General features: G+C 40.5%; 2 protein-coding genes across 2 annotated transcripts; one reads left to right on the top strand and one right to left on the bottom strand.

The window, feature by feature from the left end:
• Window positions 1-3,165: 3,165 nt before the first annotated feature.
• Window positions 3,166-5,232, bottom strand: LOC139741616 (uncharacterized). Its single transcript, XM_071652194.1, has one exon. The coding sequence runs from the start codon at window positions 5,230-5,232 to the stop codon at window positions 3,166-3,168; it is 2,067 nt and encodes a 688-aa protein (XP_071508295.1).
• A 4,914-nt stretch (window positions 5,233-10,146) lies between these two features.
• Window positions 10,147-18,497, top strand: LOC139741631 (THO complex subunit 3-like). Its single transcript, XM_071652209.1, has 6 exons — window positions 10,147-10,345; window positions 13,843-13,999; window positions 14,525-14,729; window positions 15,819-15,980; window positions 16,542-16,642; window positions 17,864-18,497. Exons 1-6 carry the CDS (start codon window positions 10,166-10,168, stop codon window positions 18,022-18,024), a joined length of 966 nt encoding a protein of 321 aa, XP_071508310.1. The 5' UTR covers window positions 10,147-10,165; the 3' UTR covers window positions 18,025-18,497.
• Window positions 18,498-19,857: the final 1,360 nt, after the last annotated feature.

Genomic DNA, 19,857 nt, shown 5'->3' with positions numbered 1-19,857 from the left:
GTTGAGAAAGGAGGGGGGAAGAAAGGTTGAAAGAGCGAGAAGAAAGAGGGGGAGAGGGAAAAGAGAAAGATAGAAAAAAAGAAAGAGAGGAAGAAGGAGAGAGGGAGAAATGAAAGTAATAATTGATACTCGATCAGTCAATTAGTGGACAGGCACTCGAGGAATGTCGGCCATGGAACATTCCCGTCATTCCGCCCGGGACTTGACGGAATGGAGGGGGAGGAGACTTTCGGTCACGGCACGGTTTGCATGGTCACTCTCATCCTCCACTGCCCCTACCTCGGGAACGACGATCACGCCTGAATTACCATGTCGAGTCAGAGGTCGTGTGCGTGCGCGCTTGTGCGTGTGTGCTTACCATGCGTGTGAATCTGTATGACGCAGTTTCGGCAAGGACCTGAACGAATGATTGGTTGAGAACTCCTCATTGCTATTGGTCGGATGTATTTGTACATGTGCAGTAGGGTGATGCAATACATGACACAAACACAAACACGCACACACCAGTGTAGGATACTTTAACAAAATGATACGTGATGCGACGATCTCATCAAACCCCATATCAAATTCAATAAGCCCGAGTAGCCCTTGACAAAAAAAAAAAAAAGAACAGCAGAGCAATATTCATGTATGATGATAATCCTTTCTTTGTACGATAATAATCTCATATAACACAACAAATAGTACTTTCAGTGCTCAGACAGCCGTGACTGAAAATGAGTCGGAAAACGATGTGCTTGTACAGGAGAGGGGGGGGGGGGCAATATACGATAATACTACGCTACAATATGTAACATGACAGATTGAATGAAAGTGTGGTGTATATACGTACTTATGGCCCTGCAGTACACGACGTGTTTGTATGTGTGTACTTAGTACGTGTGTAGTTTGTGTGAGCACCATGTGTACATAAAATGCGTCTCTGCTTTAAGACCATCGACACAAACTGTGTTAAGAAGACAATGAAAGAACTGATTTTTGCAAGACGTTTTCTACACAAAGAGAATGATTAAAATAAAACATGACACTTAAAAGATGGAATACTCCTCACATCAGGTATATAGCGTCTTGCCCTTTCTGTTCCCTTCGTTTCCTAGCTCTCACTTTGTTTGGTTTTTTTTTTTGTATTTCTAGGCGAATATCATTGTTGCATACTAATACACGCTTGTTCAATATATAAAAATGATTATGCTAGAAATATAACCACCGCAAGTAAATTCGTGGTCAATACAGTAAAGATTTCGTTGATGTTTCATGAAATAATAACCCACTCCCCTTTTCCAAATAGACTTTGCTGCAAAGAGTTAAATCAAACCAATAGAACACTGAAAGTTTCATTGGCATGTGTGGAACTAAAGATGAGATAGTTATGGAATTTTTAAGTTTCACAAGTTTGACCATGACCGCACAAGAACTCGGTATTCAAATTGTTCACAAATTCCAACTTAGAGTAACATCCTTACTTGACATGAACTGAAGAATATATATATATATATATATATATATATATATATATATATATATATATATTCGTACATATCATATGCATCAAATCATTGAGTATCAATGACTAATCGTGATGATAACTCTGTTAAGTTATGGGGGTTCCGGTTGCCGAAATACTGACAAAAGGACGATTTAAAACATGCAGTGACATCTTCGCCTCGTTCAATATCATATCATTATCATAATTAATATGCCTGCTTTGCGTAAAAGGTAACTTTAAAACTTCGTGACTGTCTTCCAACTTACAGTAACGTCCTTACTTGACATGAACTGAAGAATATATATACAGTGTATATATGATATATCATATGCATCAAATCGTATTGAGTATCAATGCCTGCTTTGCGTAAAGAGTAACTTTAAAACTTCGTGACTGTCTTCCACTTCGGTCCGATTGTAATAAAACTTTCATTGTTCTGCTTGTCTTAGACTTAGCTCTTCATATTAATAATCAACTTAAACGTGGAATTCCTTTCAATCACCTAATGGGCGGCTATTTGAGCTTCTACTCATTGATGTCCCTAATTAAATTGAAATTATAGTTGTCAGTTGTTGATGTACTAAAATATATATTAGAATACAATACAGACTTTTTTCATCAATATAAACGACAATATTAAAAGAAAATACTACAATACAAATTTCCTTTCTTTAAAAAAAAAGTTAATGTAAAAGTCATATTGAGCTTAGCGATAACAGCTCGAAGTATTAAACTGCACCTTGGTAAATCTCGTCATAGTATTCAACTTATAAACTTTTCATTAACTAATGATGATAAGTTTGATGTACAGCGGACTAACGACCTCTATAGTGTGTATTTATTACATACATAATTTTTATACCAATTCTGGTATATCTGAGAGGGCCTCTGTTTCATATCTGAGGTGAGATGCTGAGCCTGAGTCACGTATATATATAAAAAACAAATGTGTAAAGTCTGTAAGCATTTCACTAAAATTCCTGTCCAATTCAGGATTCGATTGGCAAGAACATTTCAACCAGTTACTGCTTTAACAATGACATTTCAAAGCGGAAAGCTCAATGTTGAAATTTTTGTTTGTACGGATCATGCTGAAACGTCATAACATGCATCTGAGTCCGCTGTTGAAATGATATGCGTACAACAACGTCAGATATAACGATCACCCCTTCCCCTCAAGAAAAAATCCCACAACATGCAAACAATCGAATGCTATTCAAGCAAACCGCCCTATCATTCATTCTTTCAAAACATCACAAAAATAAATTGTACGTCATCATCCTCAATGGTGCGTATATAGATGTAAATCAAAATTTTCTCCTAAAGATAACACTATTATGCAAATGAACATACAGCATGTATACCGGCTTAAAACACCATGATTATGGTCACTTTAATTTCGTTCCAACTTCAGCGTCTGGGGTTATTCCATTTTAAGCTCGTTGGCGCTATTTGAAAGAGAAGTTGATATAGGCACAACTAGAAATTGGGATTCCAAAAGAGCGAAGTCTTGTTGAATAAATAGACACAAACAAAAGATACGGTTACCATCATCTCTGAATAACCTCGAATGTCCTTATTTGGACAACCTACATAAAATCAGCCATTATATTCTTCAAGCGGGAAATATTGCAACTTTTCTTGTCTCTCGTAGATTCAATGAAATGTAGAAATGGTAACTAAACGTCATGAGACCACGTTTTCTTCTCCCTGTCCTCGTCACACTTGTGGCTCGGATCCTTGAAGGTTTTCCACGTTCCTATTAAGACTGCTGTCTTCTTGAAGCCGTGCATATTGAACGCTCGCCGCAGACGACACGCATCTCGCTTGCTGCCGCCAACTATGAATCCTCCCGAGTGCTTGAGGGGGACTCCAGCTCGGAAGGCTAGGATTCCCGCGTAGGCGTCATCAATGGGGATGAGCTTCGTAGACACTGCCATGGGGGCCATCTGTTGCACGGCCGCGGCGGACATGATGTAACCACCGCCGGAGAAATAAGGCAAAAAATACTTGAAGGGGTAGACTTCCCTGCGGACCTGGTACTTGGACGAGGTTCTGATAGCGGGACTCATGGACATTAGATTCCCCATGAAGAGGTTCTTTGACTCTGATGTCTGGAGCTGGTCCAGATAGCCGATCATGTGCTCAAAGTTTACCAGCATGTCGTCATCACCCTTGTACACGAAAGAGGCAGAAGGGCATTTCTCTGAGACCCATCTCAATCCCAAGATGACCTTTAGCGTTAGGTTATGAAAAGATTCAGCAAAATTAGCTTGCAGTATGTCACCAAACTGTTTTGCTTCTCCTTCGATATCTTGGACCGATTTCTGTGTTTCGACTGTCTCTCGACCTATAACAAAAATTAATCGCACTTTTAGGGGTTTGATGTAATTTGGGTGGCCCCAAGTCACTCGTATTGCACTTCGGAGATTAGTATTGTGCGGATGAGTACTAACCAGAGCTAACAGTGATATATCTTGGCCTTCACAGCTGCGAGGCTCGTGAATTAAACGCAATGTCTCACTAAAGTACTGTTTATGGTTTACGCCTTTAGTCCACCATGACACTTCGGTGGCGTTGGGAAGGGGGTTTGGACAGTAGTCCATCTTGTGCGTGTAGTTCCTCCATGCCCCACGTATGAGCTCTGGTCGACTGAAATCACCCAACGTCAAGGTATCGCGTAAGTCGCAGTAATCGGCTTCCCCTCCCGACTTGTGGAACTCCTCGTGGTAGCGAGGAACTATGTTTAGTTGGTTTGAGACTATCCCGACCATCGCGTCACTCAACGGAAATGCATTGGCTCTTTTGTTAAAACGAACAGCTCGTGGGTGGATCTCTCTCATACAAGGCACCGACATAACAAAGCCAGCCCCTCCCACGCAATAATTTGGGTATGTTTCTCTGGTGTACACCGTCTCGGATACATGGTCCCATCGCAGAGTGTCTCTTTCCACTCGCGCGAATTTCTTCACTCTCCCAAGGATGAAAGTCTTGAATGGTTTGGGGGTGACGAGTTTCAAACGCTCGACGATATGGTGGATATTGACGAAGAGTTCGTCGTTGGCGAAGAGCACAAACTTGGCTCCAGTACAGTAGGTGAGGGTCCACCCCATTTCTGAGAGCAGGACCTTGGAAGAGGGTCGGTAGGAAATCAAAGAATCCCCCGCCACACTATGGATCACATCATCGTACTCTGCCGCCTCCTTACGGAGGCCGGTCATGACATCCGGGCGCGGAGAGACCCCGGGTGTAACGAAGATAACTTTCACCCTGGCACCATTCACCTCGGACATGTTTCTCGCCCATGTTTCTCGTATCGCCTGGCGCTGGGCGAAGTGGGGTGGAAGAGAATGGACGAGCGTCAGCAAGAAAATGTCTTTTCCACTGCCCTGACAGCCACCTGCTGGCATAAGATCGAAGTTTTGTGACACTGCCGCAGCCGGTATAACCTCCCCCTGATCGCCACTGTCTCCCTCCAATCTTCGCCAATCATCATCTTCCTTCCTCGCGATCTCATGGTGAGCCTGGTCGTCATGGTAACCAACAAAGCTGACATTGCTTCCCCCGCGGTCGTGCTGTCTCTTCGGAGCCTCCCTCCGAAGGACAGACCCAGAAGAGTATCCGAGCTGAAAGACCGGAGTAGGGGGCGAACTTTGTGGGCCGAGGTAGATGACGACGAGGGCGATCCGCGCGCAGGAAACAAAGCAGCAGATCGCAAGGAGATTTTTTATCAAACCGTCTCCCATGGTCATAAGGTCACCTTACACCAGCTGTCATAGCAGTATCGGAACATTTGTAGCCGATTTACGATGCCCTGGAAATATAAACAAAGAAACCAAATACTTCATTGATAGTATTTTAATAGGTAATCTAGCAGTTATGGGGTATGATCAAATGCCACGTGAAGTTGCTGTCAGATTGAACAGTCATTATTGCAATGTTCATGTCAAAATGCAGTAATCGTATTATCTCCCCCACACACATTCTCTCTATAGAAGTAAGTAGGTAAATGTTGCCACATGTAGATAAAAAGGTACATAGATAGATAAATTGTGGATAGATGGATGGATGGATAGGTATAGATATAGATAGATATAGATAGATAGATAGATAGATAGATAGATATATAGATAGACGGATAGATAGATGGACAGACAGACGAAAGATACATTGAAAATTTAAGACATTTGATATGCACATCAGGCCTTTAAGTATGTAAAGGAGGACAAAATAAATTTTTGTATTGTCCACAATACTGCAATTACGTTGCATTTGTTGTGTGTACCGAAATTACCTTGCAACAACAATAAGTACAATAACACAGCTTCAATATTCCGATTAGATGCATATTTTGGCAAGATAGTTGCTACACCACCAATTGTTTGTTTGTTTGTTTATTTATTTTCTTTTTGTTTTCTCTTCAAATTGAACTGGGTGAGGTAAAAAGTTGAATTCCCTGAGATTGTGGTAGCATAATATATCCTCCCTCCAATGAGACGTTAGTAATAACAATAGTATGATGAAAATCATCATCATCATTACCAATAGCAGGTTCCCTTTTCAATGTAAGCTCTGCTCTCCCAGAAAGCTCTATTATTATCACTACCCTCAGCATTGCCAGGAAATGATATAATACTCCTCTGTAAATTGAGAGACAGTCATGGCTGAAACATTATGTCCAAGGAAGAACGAACTTGGTAGGATTCGAACCTCAGACCTTCTGTTTGTTTAAAACTCTAGACTCGTATCCCCTCTACCACCGTACTCCCACATTAAGCTCCTTGATTTCTAATACATGTATATAGCTCTTTTTACATCAACGTGTTTCGCATAAACTTTGCCGCAATAAGTTTGGAACGGTGATTAATAATAATGATAACACATCGTTTATTTAAAAAAAAAAGACCGTCTGCTATTTGGTGAATCTGAGAAATTTTAATTTTGAGCCTTGGACCACACCCACTTTCCTGGTTGCCGTTTTGTCGTCTATAAACGAATACCTCACCCCACAGTCTGCACTCACCTTCATAGTTTGTGAAAGTGTGTCATCAGCATACAGACATTATGCATTATTGTCTCGCGGTCTAATTAACGATGAACGCTGTAGTTTCAGATTGCAGCACGACAAGAAGTATAGCGTGTCCAGAAGTGTTAACTGTATAGTGACGCCACGGACCGCTTCTCTGCCACGTCATGCTATGTGGAGACGAGACAGAAAAAAAAGGCGAAGTAATAGACGGGGTAAATATATCTCACACAGGTGAAAAGGAGAGAGAAGGAGAGACTGAAAGAAGAGAGAGGCGATCTCTCATGTGTGTGTGTGTGTGTGTGTGTGTGTGTGAAAGAGGGATAGAAAAAAGAGAGAGAAGAAGAGGAGGAGGGTACAAATGTGCAAACAAAACAAGGAGGAAGGGGAGAAAAAAACGAAGAAATGTCAGTTCGAACACAATGTTAGAGAAAAGGAAAACAAAGGAAAAGAAATAGTCTTGAAAAGAAAAAAGAGCTAACGAGCGAGTTCTAGCGGAACAGGGAGTTGAGAGAGATACCCCAACTTCGTGGGCAGACTTCGATTCCACTTATTCAAGGGTCTTTTGAGGATTCACTTTAAGTTACATAGGCTTTACAGCTGTTTGAATGCGAATCCGAACGCTTTCAACCGAGCCATACCTGGCTACTATCTTTTGTTGACCCCCTGAGGTAACTCTGTAAGGGAATGTTTGCGTTCCGCTCGACCCGCATAATCGAGGCTCGGCTTGCCCCTCGATCCCCGTAGACACGGAGTGGTGTGCCTAGTGCGGCAGGAATGCGAATTATCAGCAAAATCATTTGGCAAATCATTTCAGAGTGATCTGGAAACCACTTGAGGAGATTAAAGCACGCCGTTTTGTATTAAAGGTATATAAGACGGACGTGGTTCGAAGAAGCTATAAGAGCTCACAATATTATTTAGATTATTTTTACTATGTAGAAACCGTCATTTACACGACGAGTCCCCCATTCAAGTAAAAGAGAGAGAGAGAGAGAGGGAGAGGGAAGGGGAGGGAGAGAGGGAGGGAGAGGAAGAGGGATGGGCAGAAGGAGAAAGTGGGAGGGAAAGTATGAGAAAGCAAAATTGACCGGTAAAGCATGATAGTCATGTATATGCAATAAGGATATTAGAATGCGCAGCTAAAAAAAAATAAAGTAAAGGACAAGGAGAGCTCGATGGTCAAATCGTATGTGATAATTCAGTCTATACAGTTATCTATATTTCAAAAGAAATACACAAATTGAAATATTTCCTACATAATGTCAACTGTACTAAGTATTCATATAAATTGATGCAGTCTGGGTAACAGTCGAAACACCAAAAGAGCCACACAAAGTCGCTGGATGCAAACCTGTCCAGAGCGGACATCCAATAAGAGGGGAAAAATGACGACTTCATACATACCATTGACGCAAATGATGCTACAAAACAGAAATTATTTTTGAGTGCACGAACATTGCGTGGCTTCTAGAAAGAATTGATCGCATTTAGGTAACCTGTTGATGGTTTAACCGAGTTGGCATCTAGTGTCCTTTTAATGTCTGCATACTAAAATTCTGGTGTGGTATTAGAAAAGCATCAATATAGGAGATAAGAGATAATCACATCTATCGAATTGTCTGATCCATCGATAAGTCAAAGGTTTTTATAATAAAGATTAGTAATATCCATAGTCCTTATATGATATTTCAATCTCGTTAACATGCTGATTAAAGGTCAACCGAAGAGTGAAACATGAAACATTAGAATATCATATCACACATTGATTGCTGACTTACTAATGCTCTTTTCCTGCACAAAAGTACTCGTACCAACTTGCTCGTTGTAACCCGCAAATACTTTTTAGCCAGTAATGATTTCATGGAAATGCTAAAGGGAAATCAATCAGATCTACCTGTGAACTAACCTTTTAAAAGCTTCCTCGCCATTCTTCAGTTTCCCTCGAAAAGCAGTCGAGTTGAATTTTTCTTGCGGAGATTACTAGCTAGTGGTATGGTACAAGCCTTTACTAGATACACAGCGGATTGTGTTCTCCACAGAGAATGCGAAGACGTCTGTGCACTAGCCGGTCCTACACGCTTTCTTCGTTATTAACACAAGGGATGCAAAATTGCCTTCGAACTGGTCACTCGGATCAATAAAAAAGGGTAAGAACCTACACACCCATGCTCCGCTCGGAGGAACACTATTTACATGACAATAGCGTATAATCTCTAGTCATCACATAGGGGAAGTCATGTTGAAAACAGATCGGGGTGGACAGCATTTTGGAGGACGTCGTGCTGGCTAGCGTGACAAATATGTAATCTAACGTTTTTATTTCCTGCGCCCGAGCTGTCAAAGCTGATAAGTATGAGATAGGCAAGAGATGGCGTATATCTTCATATTATGTTTTCTTTCATCCTATTTACCTTGTCCGACAAACAATAAAAGTATTCATCATTATGATGATGACGATGGCGACAACGATAACCATAATAATAAGTATAGAATGGTATTGAGCATAATGATAATTACAGTAGTAATAAGTAACAATTTCATATTTACCATCATCATTATTATCATCATTATCATTATTACTATAATTTTTGTTAGTATTATGATCATTATCATCGACATCATTATCTATATCATATCTATGATCAAATCCAGGGCTCACCACGCTACATAAGGAGGAGGTTTAAACCAGCAATGTTTTATCTTAACAGAACTACATACTCGTGATATGCAACAGATATCATAATACAAAACATCAGGCATTTCCATATTATGTGCAATTTACATAAAGTGAATGTCTAATGAACATGTGGTGGAACACAAACTCTTATTTCCCTTTGGATTTTCTTTCATATACCGTATGTAATTTTTTGTTGTTGTTGCGCAAATTGGCATGATTTATGTGTAGGGTTATGTTCGCACTCAAAATCAGGCCTAATACTGATTTTCTAAATCACGGCACTTGTATTTCTTTTCCTCAGACGAAGTAAAATTAATGATGTTTACCATTTGTTATTGGGGATGATGTTCATGAAATATTTTCATTAAATAGCCCGCTCATATAAATTACCTTTGATTTTTATTAAAAGTTCTCAAACATTACGGCAATTACCAAACAAGTCTAGCTAAAACTAGTAAATCATTATTCACTTTTACTTTAAATTCACTATAGATAAGGAAACTACCGGTAAGTACTATACACTTCATGATTTTAATGGAAAACAACTTAAAGAATGTAATTACAAAGAAAATTCATCATATTTTCACATTTCTATCATTATGAAAAGCACTGGACTTATCTCCCCTCAGAAATAATATAACTCTTAGCATATGTCAGTAACAAGTCGAGGGAATGTTAAAAAATGACATTTTGTGGAATTCCGTATGTTTTTCGTTGTCCATAAATTGACGTCATGAAGCGAATTAGTTTCATCCAGCGATGGCGGCATCAAAACTAAAAAACATTCATGACTTTTGAACGGATTGCCCTATTTTCTTCAAACTTTCACTGATATTTTTTACTAATATTGCTGCTTATTACTTATTCCACATTTATATGTTGTGGACTTTGATTTCCTAAGTTTTGGAAAAGAATTTGTGCTTTTTGAAGACACCATACTAAAGCAAGTGCAAAAGATGCAAAGCAAGTGAAGATGGCTTCTCCCGTTGACGGACTGCGCAAGCATTTTGAAAGGAATTCTCGAACCAAAGAGCACAATGGCGCTCATGCCTCGAAAGTACACTCTGTCGCATGGAATTGTGATGGAAGAATGTTAGCTTCGGGTTCATTCGACAGAAATGTGAGCGTTTTCACTCTGGATCGAGATCGGATGGTGAGTTGCTGACAAACTCAGAGCTTGTAAACACATGCTATAAAATTAAAGGGTATTTTCGGTCACCATTTAACGTCGGGGCGCTCCTCCGCGCGATCCGCTTCACACAGTTAATACTGAGTACTTCGACTGGTCGCAGTTGGTCAAATATAAATTATGGTTATGTCCGCTTACGTACTAGTCTAGTACTGTTGGCAGGCATGGTGGTTGACCGAAAGATCGGTCTGTATCTGTCCGTCGGGGAATGTTCCGCGGAGACTGCGTCTGGCTTCACGGATCCCCTCCGTATACAGACCGAAGTCAATGATGCCAGCTCCTGTGTGGCAGTAGCGCACAGATCAAACGTTACGATAAACCAAATTTCAGACAGCTTTTTTACATTCAAACAAGTTTGACATGACATGACACATTATGCAGCAATATTTGTGGTTAATATCTCACATTTTGCAATCGAAATACTCACAGTAACGCGGTTATAATGCAGAAATTTTATCCATATCGCAACATCGCCGTTCGCTAGCTGTAGGTCGCCATTTTGAATCTGTAAACCAATCACATGCGAGGTACTTTATTAAGTAAAAAAAACACGTAGAAACTACCTCGCATGTGATTGGCTAATAGATTCATACTGTATGTTTCTGCAGTTTGAACGTGACGACGCGACGGGCTGGTTGATAGAACTCTATGTGTTTTGCGTTGAAAATTCGACCGAAATATTGGATTATTCATTAATCTGGTGAGTGTAGTCTATTCTTGAATAGTTGATTTAACTATTCAAGCTTAAATTTGCCGACCTAGGGCCGTGAATTAGACGCAATCGAGAAGGGTGAGGTACCTCACCCAATTTTCCATTGAGACAGTGGTTAAGAACTTCCACACAGCAATGGGTACTACAACCTTCCGTCTGTCTACGGAGGACGGCGTTAATGGCAAAATACATAAGAGTCCTCCGGACAGACGGATCTTTCTGTCTAGCATGGTGGGTGTGGACTAGCCCCGGAGACCCGCCGCTCTGCAACACTGTACGTTGTACGTTGGGGCTGCTGGTCGCAGTTAGGTGTGGACGTGTTTATGTACCATGTGTACAGACAACAGTGCATGTTAAAATAACGCGTAACGGTAACCAAAATAACTAACGTTACACGTTACCTGAACATTTTCTACAGTAAATTTACGGTGCAGCTAAAAACACCCCACCAGCGCCAGCATTCCCTTCTACTCTAACGTTAGCGCCGAGTAGCGCCGAGCGGAGTTAAATATCCTGCACCACTTGCTGAAACTGAGCTATAGATGGTGCAGTTGACGATATCCTGGGGCAGAGCAGTCCACAGTCTGATTGTGTCTGGGAAGAATGTCCTTTGGTCAATGCAATGTTTGGTAGCCAACAGTTTGTGCATATATCAGTCCGGGAAACCCGCTCATGAGGACCGCCCCCGCGTACGAGGATGGTCCCTCCTCATGAGGACCTCCCCCCGCCTCATGAGGCCCCCCCGGGGAACGCCTCATGAGGCCCCCCATTCACTTCTTATTCATCTCACATCTGACGTATAAATTGTCGCAACTTTGCACGGTGATTTTTTGTTACACACACATGTCCACTATCCATGATGAAAAGAAGAAAAAATCCTGTCTGTTTTTTTTTTTTAAAATCGAGTTTTAATCACCCGATGCAGAGCGCCCATCAAAACACGGGCGCCAGCGCGTTCGCACAATGCAAGACTGCCGCACCTAGCGGCCTGATCCGACTAAATATTTTCGATGCTTTTTTCTGCGGCTCTCACCTCTCCGCGCACGAATCAGCCTCGTGAAGCTGAAGTCTGACATCTTTTTACACAAATTCGTAACGAGAAAAATTAAATCAGTACTAACGTGATCTTGTCCATATATTCCAAATTACTATTCCACACTGATAGAGTAGGTGGGTAGATGACATACTCCAGTTTGTTAGCAAAATAATCACTTTGTAGGTATGACGAGTTCACTTTCTTCGTCAGTTCCGCCCACGATTCCGCCGTTTGGGCGCTTTTTCTGGAATCATCCCGCGACGCGACGTACGTCGCATCACATCACGCATCCAGCACTAAAGTACCAGACTGGTATGTGCTGGATGCGTGATGTGATGCGACGTACGTCGCGTCGCGGGATGATTCCAGAGAAAGCGCCCAAACGGTAAGCGGGCGGCGGAATCGTGGGTGGAATTGACGAAGAAAGTGAACTCGTCATACCTACAAAGTGATTATTTTGCTAACAAACTGGAGTATGTCATCTACCCACCTACTCTATCAGTGTGGAATAGTAATTTGGAATATATGGACAAGATCAGGTTAGTACTGATTTAATTTTTCTCGTTACGAATTTGTGTAAAAAGATGTCAGACTTCAGCTTCACGAGGCTAATTCGTGTGCGGAGAGGTGAGAGCCGCAGAAAAAAGCATCGAAAATATTTAGTCGGATCAGGCCGCTAGGTGCGGCAGTCTTGCATTGTGCGAACGCGCTGGCGCCCGTGTTTTGATGGGCGCTCTGCATCGGGTGATTAAAACTCGATTTAAAAAAAAAAAAACAGACAGGATTTTTTCTTCTTTTCATCATGGATAGTGGACATGTGTGTGTAACAAAAAATCACCGTGCAAAGTTGCGACAATTTATACGTCAGATGTGAGATGAATAAGAAGTGAATGGGGGGCCTCATGAGGCGGGGGGAGGTCCTCATGAGGAGGGACCATCCTCGTACGCGGGGGCGGTCCTCATGAGCGGGTTTCCCGGACTGTATATATGGAATAAAGGGCATACTCGTGAAATAGGCCCCACCTGCACCACTGCGTGTCCATACTAAAACCAATACACTCGTGAATTCAGCCCCACTGTGTGGCGTTCATCGGTAGATAAGCACGGCGGTGGGGCTTTCTTCCACAGTATACTCGTGAATGCAGCCCCACTAAACAGGTTCGTCAGCTTTTACGCGAGATTGATACAGCGGTGGGGCCAATTTCCGCAGCATAGCATCTTTCGTCCTCCCTTTCTTCTCGGAATTAGGCCTCCCTAATGTCCCTCGACTAATTTAACGGCCAATTTAACCATAAATACAACCCTACCTAACCCTATTAAAAACCCTAACCCTAACCTAACCTTGCTTGCTAGCTATGCTAACGCACGGGTACCAGGCACTGCGGTGGAGCCTATTTCACGATTTTGCCGAATAAAAGAGCTTGTGAGAATGTCTGCGGAGTGATGTTGATGAAGAAGGGCGTGTAATATCTGGTGCTGTTTTTTTTTTTCCTATTTTTTAATACAATAAATGAATAATGATGACGATGGTGATGTTGATGGTGATGTCAAATGATTTCAGATGTAAAAATGTAATAACACTTATATTATTGTCTATATGATAATATATGAATAATGATGATAATGATAAAAGTTTATTAAATTTGCATAGACCAAAGTGAAATACTGCAGTATTTTGATTGGAACTATCTAATTATCCTTTTTTTTCTTCAGACAAGGGAAATGATTCTGAAAGGCCATGCAGGTAGTGTGGATCAACTGTGCTGGCATCCCAGGAACCCAGACACTTTTGTCACAGCATCGGGAGACAAGACCATCAGAATTTGGGACACACGGTCTGGAAAGTCAGTCTCAACCATACAAACGAAGGGTGGGTTTTAATTTTGTAAAGATATACTTCGGCAGACCAGGTGTTTTTATTTCATTTTTGATTTTCATCTCTAGGCAGTGTGATGTCAACAAGTTTGAATTTTTGTCCATTTCAGTGCTTTTATGGTGATTAATGAGCAAACTTGTCTAGTAAGTAGTTAGTAAGGAGCTCAGGTTATTACAAAAAAAAAAAAAAAGAAGAAGAAATGTTTCATGAGGCTTGACAGTAATGAAAAATAGACTAAAAATTACTTTTGTGTTGTCTTCATATAGCAATGCTAAACAAGTGCATTGCTTGCCCAAAGTCTGCAATATTCTCTATGTAATTCTCTGTATGATTTATATTCCCTCTATATATTTTGTGTGTATGCTGTAATGATTATCACAGGATGCATATATGTAATTCTATATCAATCTGCTAAAATATTGGTAAACTTCAAATTTCATCAATGATTTATGTCCTTTTTATTAGATAGAGTGTGGTAGTGTAATGTTGGCTATCTCGTTTTGTGTCTGCAATTATCAGGTGAGAACATCAACATCTGCTGGAGTCCCAATGGCCACAACATTGCCGTGGGCAACAAGGATGACCTGGTCACCTTCATCGATGTCAAGTCGAGTAAGATCCTGAATGAGGAGCAGTTCAAGTACGAGGTCAATGAGATCTCGTGGAACAATGACAGTGATCTCTTCTTTCTCACCAATGGCCACGGTTGTATCAACATCTTGAGGTAACGATTCACGTTGCATGATTAAGGGCATGAACAAGGCCAACTTTAATTATTATGTAACATGTGTCTTTTAGTTTGGCTATGTAGTGGCAAGCCAAAATGCTCAGACACAGAAATGCCAACTCTTGCTCTCTTAAAATATTTTGCACTGTTTTTATGTCAAACATGCTGCTGGTTTTATGGAAAATACTATTTTTTCCAAGTTGTATTACTAAACATGTTGATTGTACTGAAGGTAACGATACTGTTTTTCTGCCCAAATAAACTTGTGCAACCCTCACACCCCCCCCCCCCCCCCAGAATACTGCAATAGTGTTTACAAGGTTGACATCCCTGCAGACATTACTAGTGTTTTGACTCTTCACATCATAGCAAGATCAAAAGCTTTAAAACAATCGATCCTGTATTGTATGTCCATAAAACACATAGTGAAGTAGTGACAGAAAATAAATTGAGGCAATATAGGGTATGACTTTAGCATTTAACAAAAATGACCAAAGGCAAATACTGTAAAAGTGGAAATTTTTGCAGTGTTCAAATTTTCGCGCATTTCGCGCAACCAGAAACTAGCGCGAAAATAAAAGCACGCGAATATTTTTGCTTGCCATATGTGCCTGTGCGTGATGTCTTGATTCCGCGGAATTAAAAACACGCGAAACTCTTCCGACCCGGCCAAGCGCGAAAAATTAGTCACACGAAAATATCCACTTTTACAGTAATATGCACATGTTACATGACGAGTGGACTGACTTGAAGGTATCTTAGAAGCAGAACTGAAGTTTTTGTTATGTAACTCCAAAGAGTATGGAACACTTGTAAACAGGTCGACTCCATTCCTGTCAAAGGTCAAGGAAAGTGCATTTTCTTTCTAGAAAAATCAAATGATGAATATGAATCACTTTGTATTTTCATTTTTTTTTTTCAGTAAAACTTCACTCACTTAATATTTGTCATGAATGCAAAGGGCATTGTACTACATTGAGATGACAAAGACATGTCTAAAATGTTGAAAACATCCAGAAGTCTGTGTGTAAACTTCCAGGCAGAATATCATTGCTTTCTTTGCTTTCTCAACTCTCCCTTCCACAGCTATCCAGAGTTGAAGCAACTGCAAGAACTCAATGCCCACCCGGCCAACTGTATCTGTATCGAGTTTGACCCGACCGGCAAGTACTTTGCAACGGGGAGTGCAGATGCCCTGGTCAGTTTGTGGGATGTTCCTGAGCTTGTCTGTGTCAGAACATTTTCAAGGTAGGAAAGAGTGTATTTTTGCTCTTTGCTCCTCATTTATATGTTTTGCACAACTTGCCAAGCTAAGAAATACACAGCCTTCAAAAAGACATCCAGTATTTTGTAAAAAAAATCAAAACTCCTTCACACTGACTCAATTTTAGTAAGCTTCACTTGTTTTATGCTGTGATAGAAAAGGGTGTCTTGATCTCCCAAAAGTGTTTGTGTGTAATTTTTGTGCTGTTTTAGTACAGGGTGAAATTCAAGAAAATTTCTACATCCCAAAACATTTCATGTTTGCCGTACTGTGTTAAAAGCAAAGCTAGAAACCATTTCAAAGACACCACAATTCTGTATGTATGTATGTATGTATGTATGTATGTATTGCATTATTTGATGAGGAAAGAATTGATCTGCCTCTATCTTTTGGGACCATGTGACCAAATTGAAACGAGTCAAAAGATGTTCTTTGATAAAGATGAAACCTACATGTAAAATTTGGAAACAAGTCTGTCAGTCTGTATCTTAACACATGCCACCATGATACTGGGTAAATTGTTTGGATACGTTGTGTCCTTCCAGACTCGACTGGCCGGTTCGAGCCCTGAGTTTCAGTCACGACGGCCAGTTACTGGCTTCTGCCTCTGAGGACCTCATAATCGACATTGCTCATGTAGAAACAGGTGAGATTTGAGTTCATGTACATGTACATCGTATTTGTACAATTGGCTTGTATATTTCATCACTCAGGGGTTCTCTCATCTGTAAGTTTCATCATGCTGAAATTAGCATCTCCAGGAGTGACAATTGTGGTAAGACAATGCAATACTTTGTGTACTGTACAATTTTGTTGGTAAGGTATGTTTAATTGCATTACTTGAAGTCATGGATGTTTTAAATTTTTGACTTTTGTTTCACATAGTAAATATAAATTTGCTTGCTCTGCTCTTTTCCAAACTAAGATGTCTGAATATGGTAAAAGCTATTTCGCGTACAGATATTTTCTTGAATGAAGAGGTCACCGACGTTTTTGCAAGATGCTGTTTTTGCAATTTGACGCCGAGACTATGTAGTAAGTGCACTTATACCCTGTGTGTGGCAATGTTTTAGTGTGTTGTTAAATTTTGCAAAATTTGCACAAATTAAGCCCTTGCAAAAATAACAGCTTTTACAGTATGCCAAGGAAAGATTGTGCAACCTAGCGAACAAGAAAGAAAAGACAAGCAATACAATTGTAACTGCTCATGGGAAGATTTTGACAGGCAACTCTACCTGATTAAAATCTAAATTTATTTGGACCAGAAAATAAGCTTTAGCATAGGCAAAATTCCACTCACATACATGTATATGATGTAATTGACACACGTTCTCCACATTTTGGTCCGACAAAATGTTTAGACTTTCATAAAATTCAATATATACGACTTAAAACGTTGAAAAAGAGTTGACTGCGTGTGGTCCCCATCTACAAAATGCTGGGCTTTCTTTCACATGTAGTTGTGTGCTTGCCGTGTAGAGGCATCAAAGATCTCTTCAAGACTGACAAACCCTCACCATAGATGGCAGCATGCCAGTAATGAAGCAATTTACAAACGCATTGTGTGGAGGCGGGTGCTGCTGTAGCCAGCTAACTGTGAAAGAAGTTTTTTTTTTTTTTCCTCCCGTTGCTTGCTTATATGCTGCCCACTAAGGCAAAGTGCAGCCAATCTGTCCCTTAGTTTATACCATAAATGCAACACTTCTCTGAAAGTACATCCGAGTATAGAAGTGTCAGATCTGTCATTCTCTAGGTTTAAGTCCACTTTTGACTTTTCCCTGAATTTGTGTGACTTTGTTTTGTTTTTTCACTTAATTTTAGCAGAAAACTAATGTAAAGTATTTAAAATCATGTGTGTTTATCAAAGGTGAAAAGATAACTGAAGTCAACTGTGAGTCACCAACATTCACTGTGGCCTGGCACCCAAAGAGATATCTCCTTGCATTTGCATGTGATGACAAGGACAAGTACGACAGATCCAGGGATGCCGGCAGCATCAAACTCTTTGGACTGCCGACTGATTCATAGCGTACAGTTGCTGGATAGAAACTTTCTTGGATAGTGTTTGCTGATATGATACGAGCTACGATAAGAGCTACAAGGAACACAAATTTGAGTAAAATGTTCTCACCAGAGTGTAGCGGAGGGTGTCACGGATCCATCCATCCCCACCCACATTTTGCTTCACCAGCTGGAGGCAGCCCTTGAACAAGTATCTAAGAGGAGTCTTCTCGATCCTTACACACACACCTTGACATTGGGTTTTTATCGCCAAAGCTGGACACACATCCGTCGGTCTCAACGGGGAATCTGTTTGTCCACCAGTCACTGCGGCTGAGCCGTACTCCGGAATTATCCTTGTTCCGTGGTTGCCATAACAAAGAGCTGTTTAGTTTGTTTGGCTAAAATTCCATCGAGGACATCATTTTATGTTCATGTCAGCTCCATGAATATAATCTTCAAGTTGAAATCTCAAGGCTGATAGCCAGCCTGACCCCAAAGGTACCGGTAGTCGTTACTCTCATCTCATTATTTTGTGAATGGTATTTGAAACAATTGCAACATTGTTGAATTACCTGATCAGGTGCCCGTTGCATAAAAGTTACTATTATGGTAACTTTGCCATTCAATGGTAACTACCATGGCAACAATACTCAACAGCCAATCAAAATCAAGAGTTCCATGGAAGTTAATATAATATACTAGTAACTTTTATGCAAGGGGCCCCTGATCTCTTTATAAAACAGTTTCATAATTCTTTTCTTTTTATTGTGAAATAACATCATGCCCCAAATGTAATAGTCAAGCAGACTTATGAATAAAGTACAGTGTATGTCTACGGAGAAAATGTGTGAATTAGTAGCATTTCACTTACAAAGTGATGTCAATTACTGACCAAGTTAATGTCTTATTGAGGTACCCATTTAATCCATATAAGGCAATTTACTAACATATATATGGTCATAACTTAATATTCATCAATTTGTCCCCAGTAGTTCACTTGTCTGTCTTTTCTAGTGTTCAGACAAAGCAGGTTTTACATATGGAGTACATTTTCTTCTCTTGGAATACCTATCATTAACATTTTCCTTTTGTTCTGTTCTGTTTTTGTTTGTTTGTTTGTTTTTCAGTAAAGGCTACACAAAACAGAAAAGAAAGGGTTGCTTAAATTTTATCCAAAACTACCTGCATGCAGAAGATTTCTGTGAACCCTAGCAAGTTTGTTTTGATTTCTAGGCATATTCCAGTTCTTTACAGCAGGTAGGGCCTACTTCGTCCCTTACCCACTGTATTGATGTCATTCAATTGACATTGTGGTATGCAAACCACAGTTGACAAGCATTCAGTAGATAAAGCCACAATTTATCTGCCAGTATTTTGTATATTGTGAGGGGCTCTTTGTTGGTGAGATGTCCAATCTGCAGATGGTAGTGGAAACAATCATCAGTGTTGTAAATAAAGTCCATTTTGTACAAATGATTAAACTTGTTGTCCTTACTCTCTTAAAATTGAGTATTACACAAACAAAGGACTTGGATGTGGTGCTAGCAAATTGGCCTGTGACTAAGGGTGCGTTCGAGTGCTCTCCTAAAGCGAACTGTACCGTAAAGTACCCGCGCCAGAGGAGCGCTCGAACGCTCCTAAAGTGTACCATACCATACTGTACCGAGCCAAAAGTGGACCACTTCCCGATGTGCTTCAAAAGCGTACCAAAAGCGTACCAGAAGTTCGCTGTAAAGCATGCGCGTATCATGCGCGTACGTCACAATGCAAAGACATCATTCTCTTTGTTCGGGACAGCTGTAAGTAGTTCAGGTACCAGGTGCATGACATTCTTGCTACAAAAATGTGTGACCTTTT

This window comes from Diadema antillarum, unplaced genomic scaffold, assembly GCF_040938485.1.
Source record: "Diadema antillarum isolate AM-2024a unplaced genomic scaffold, OU_Dant_1.0 seq00000941_RagTag, whole genome shotgun sequence".
In the NCBI taxonomy this organism is placed as follows: Eukaryota; Metazoa; Echinodermata; class Echinoidea; order Diadematoida; family Diadematidae; genus Diadema; species Diadema antillarum.
Note: the sequence above shows the minus strand (reverse complement) of the source record. Positions and strands in the feature narration are given on the sequence as shown.

Coding starts and splice junctions, on each gene's coding strand:
- LOC139741616 (XM_071652194.1), bottom strand. CDS start 5,232: ATGGGAGACGGTTTGATAAAAAATCTCCTTGCGATCTGCTGCTTTGTT.
- LOC139741631 (XM_071652209.1), top strand. CDS start 10,166: ATGGCTTCTCCCGTTGACGGACTGCGCAAGCATTTTGAAAGGAATTCT. Junction 10,346..13,842: donor CTCTGGATCGAGATCGGATG/GTGAGTTGCTGA, acceptor TTTTTTCTTCAG/ACAAGGGAAATGATTCTGAA. Junction 16,643..17,863: donor CATTGCTCATGTAGAAACAG/GTGAGATTTGAG, acceptor TGTTTATCAAAG/GTGAAAAGATAACTGAAGTC.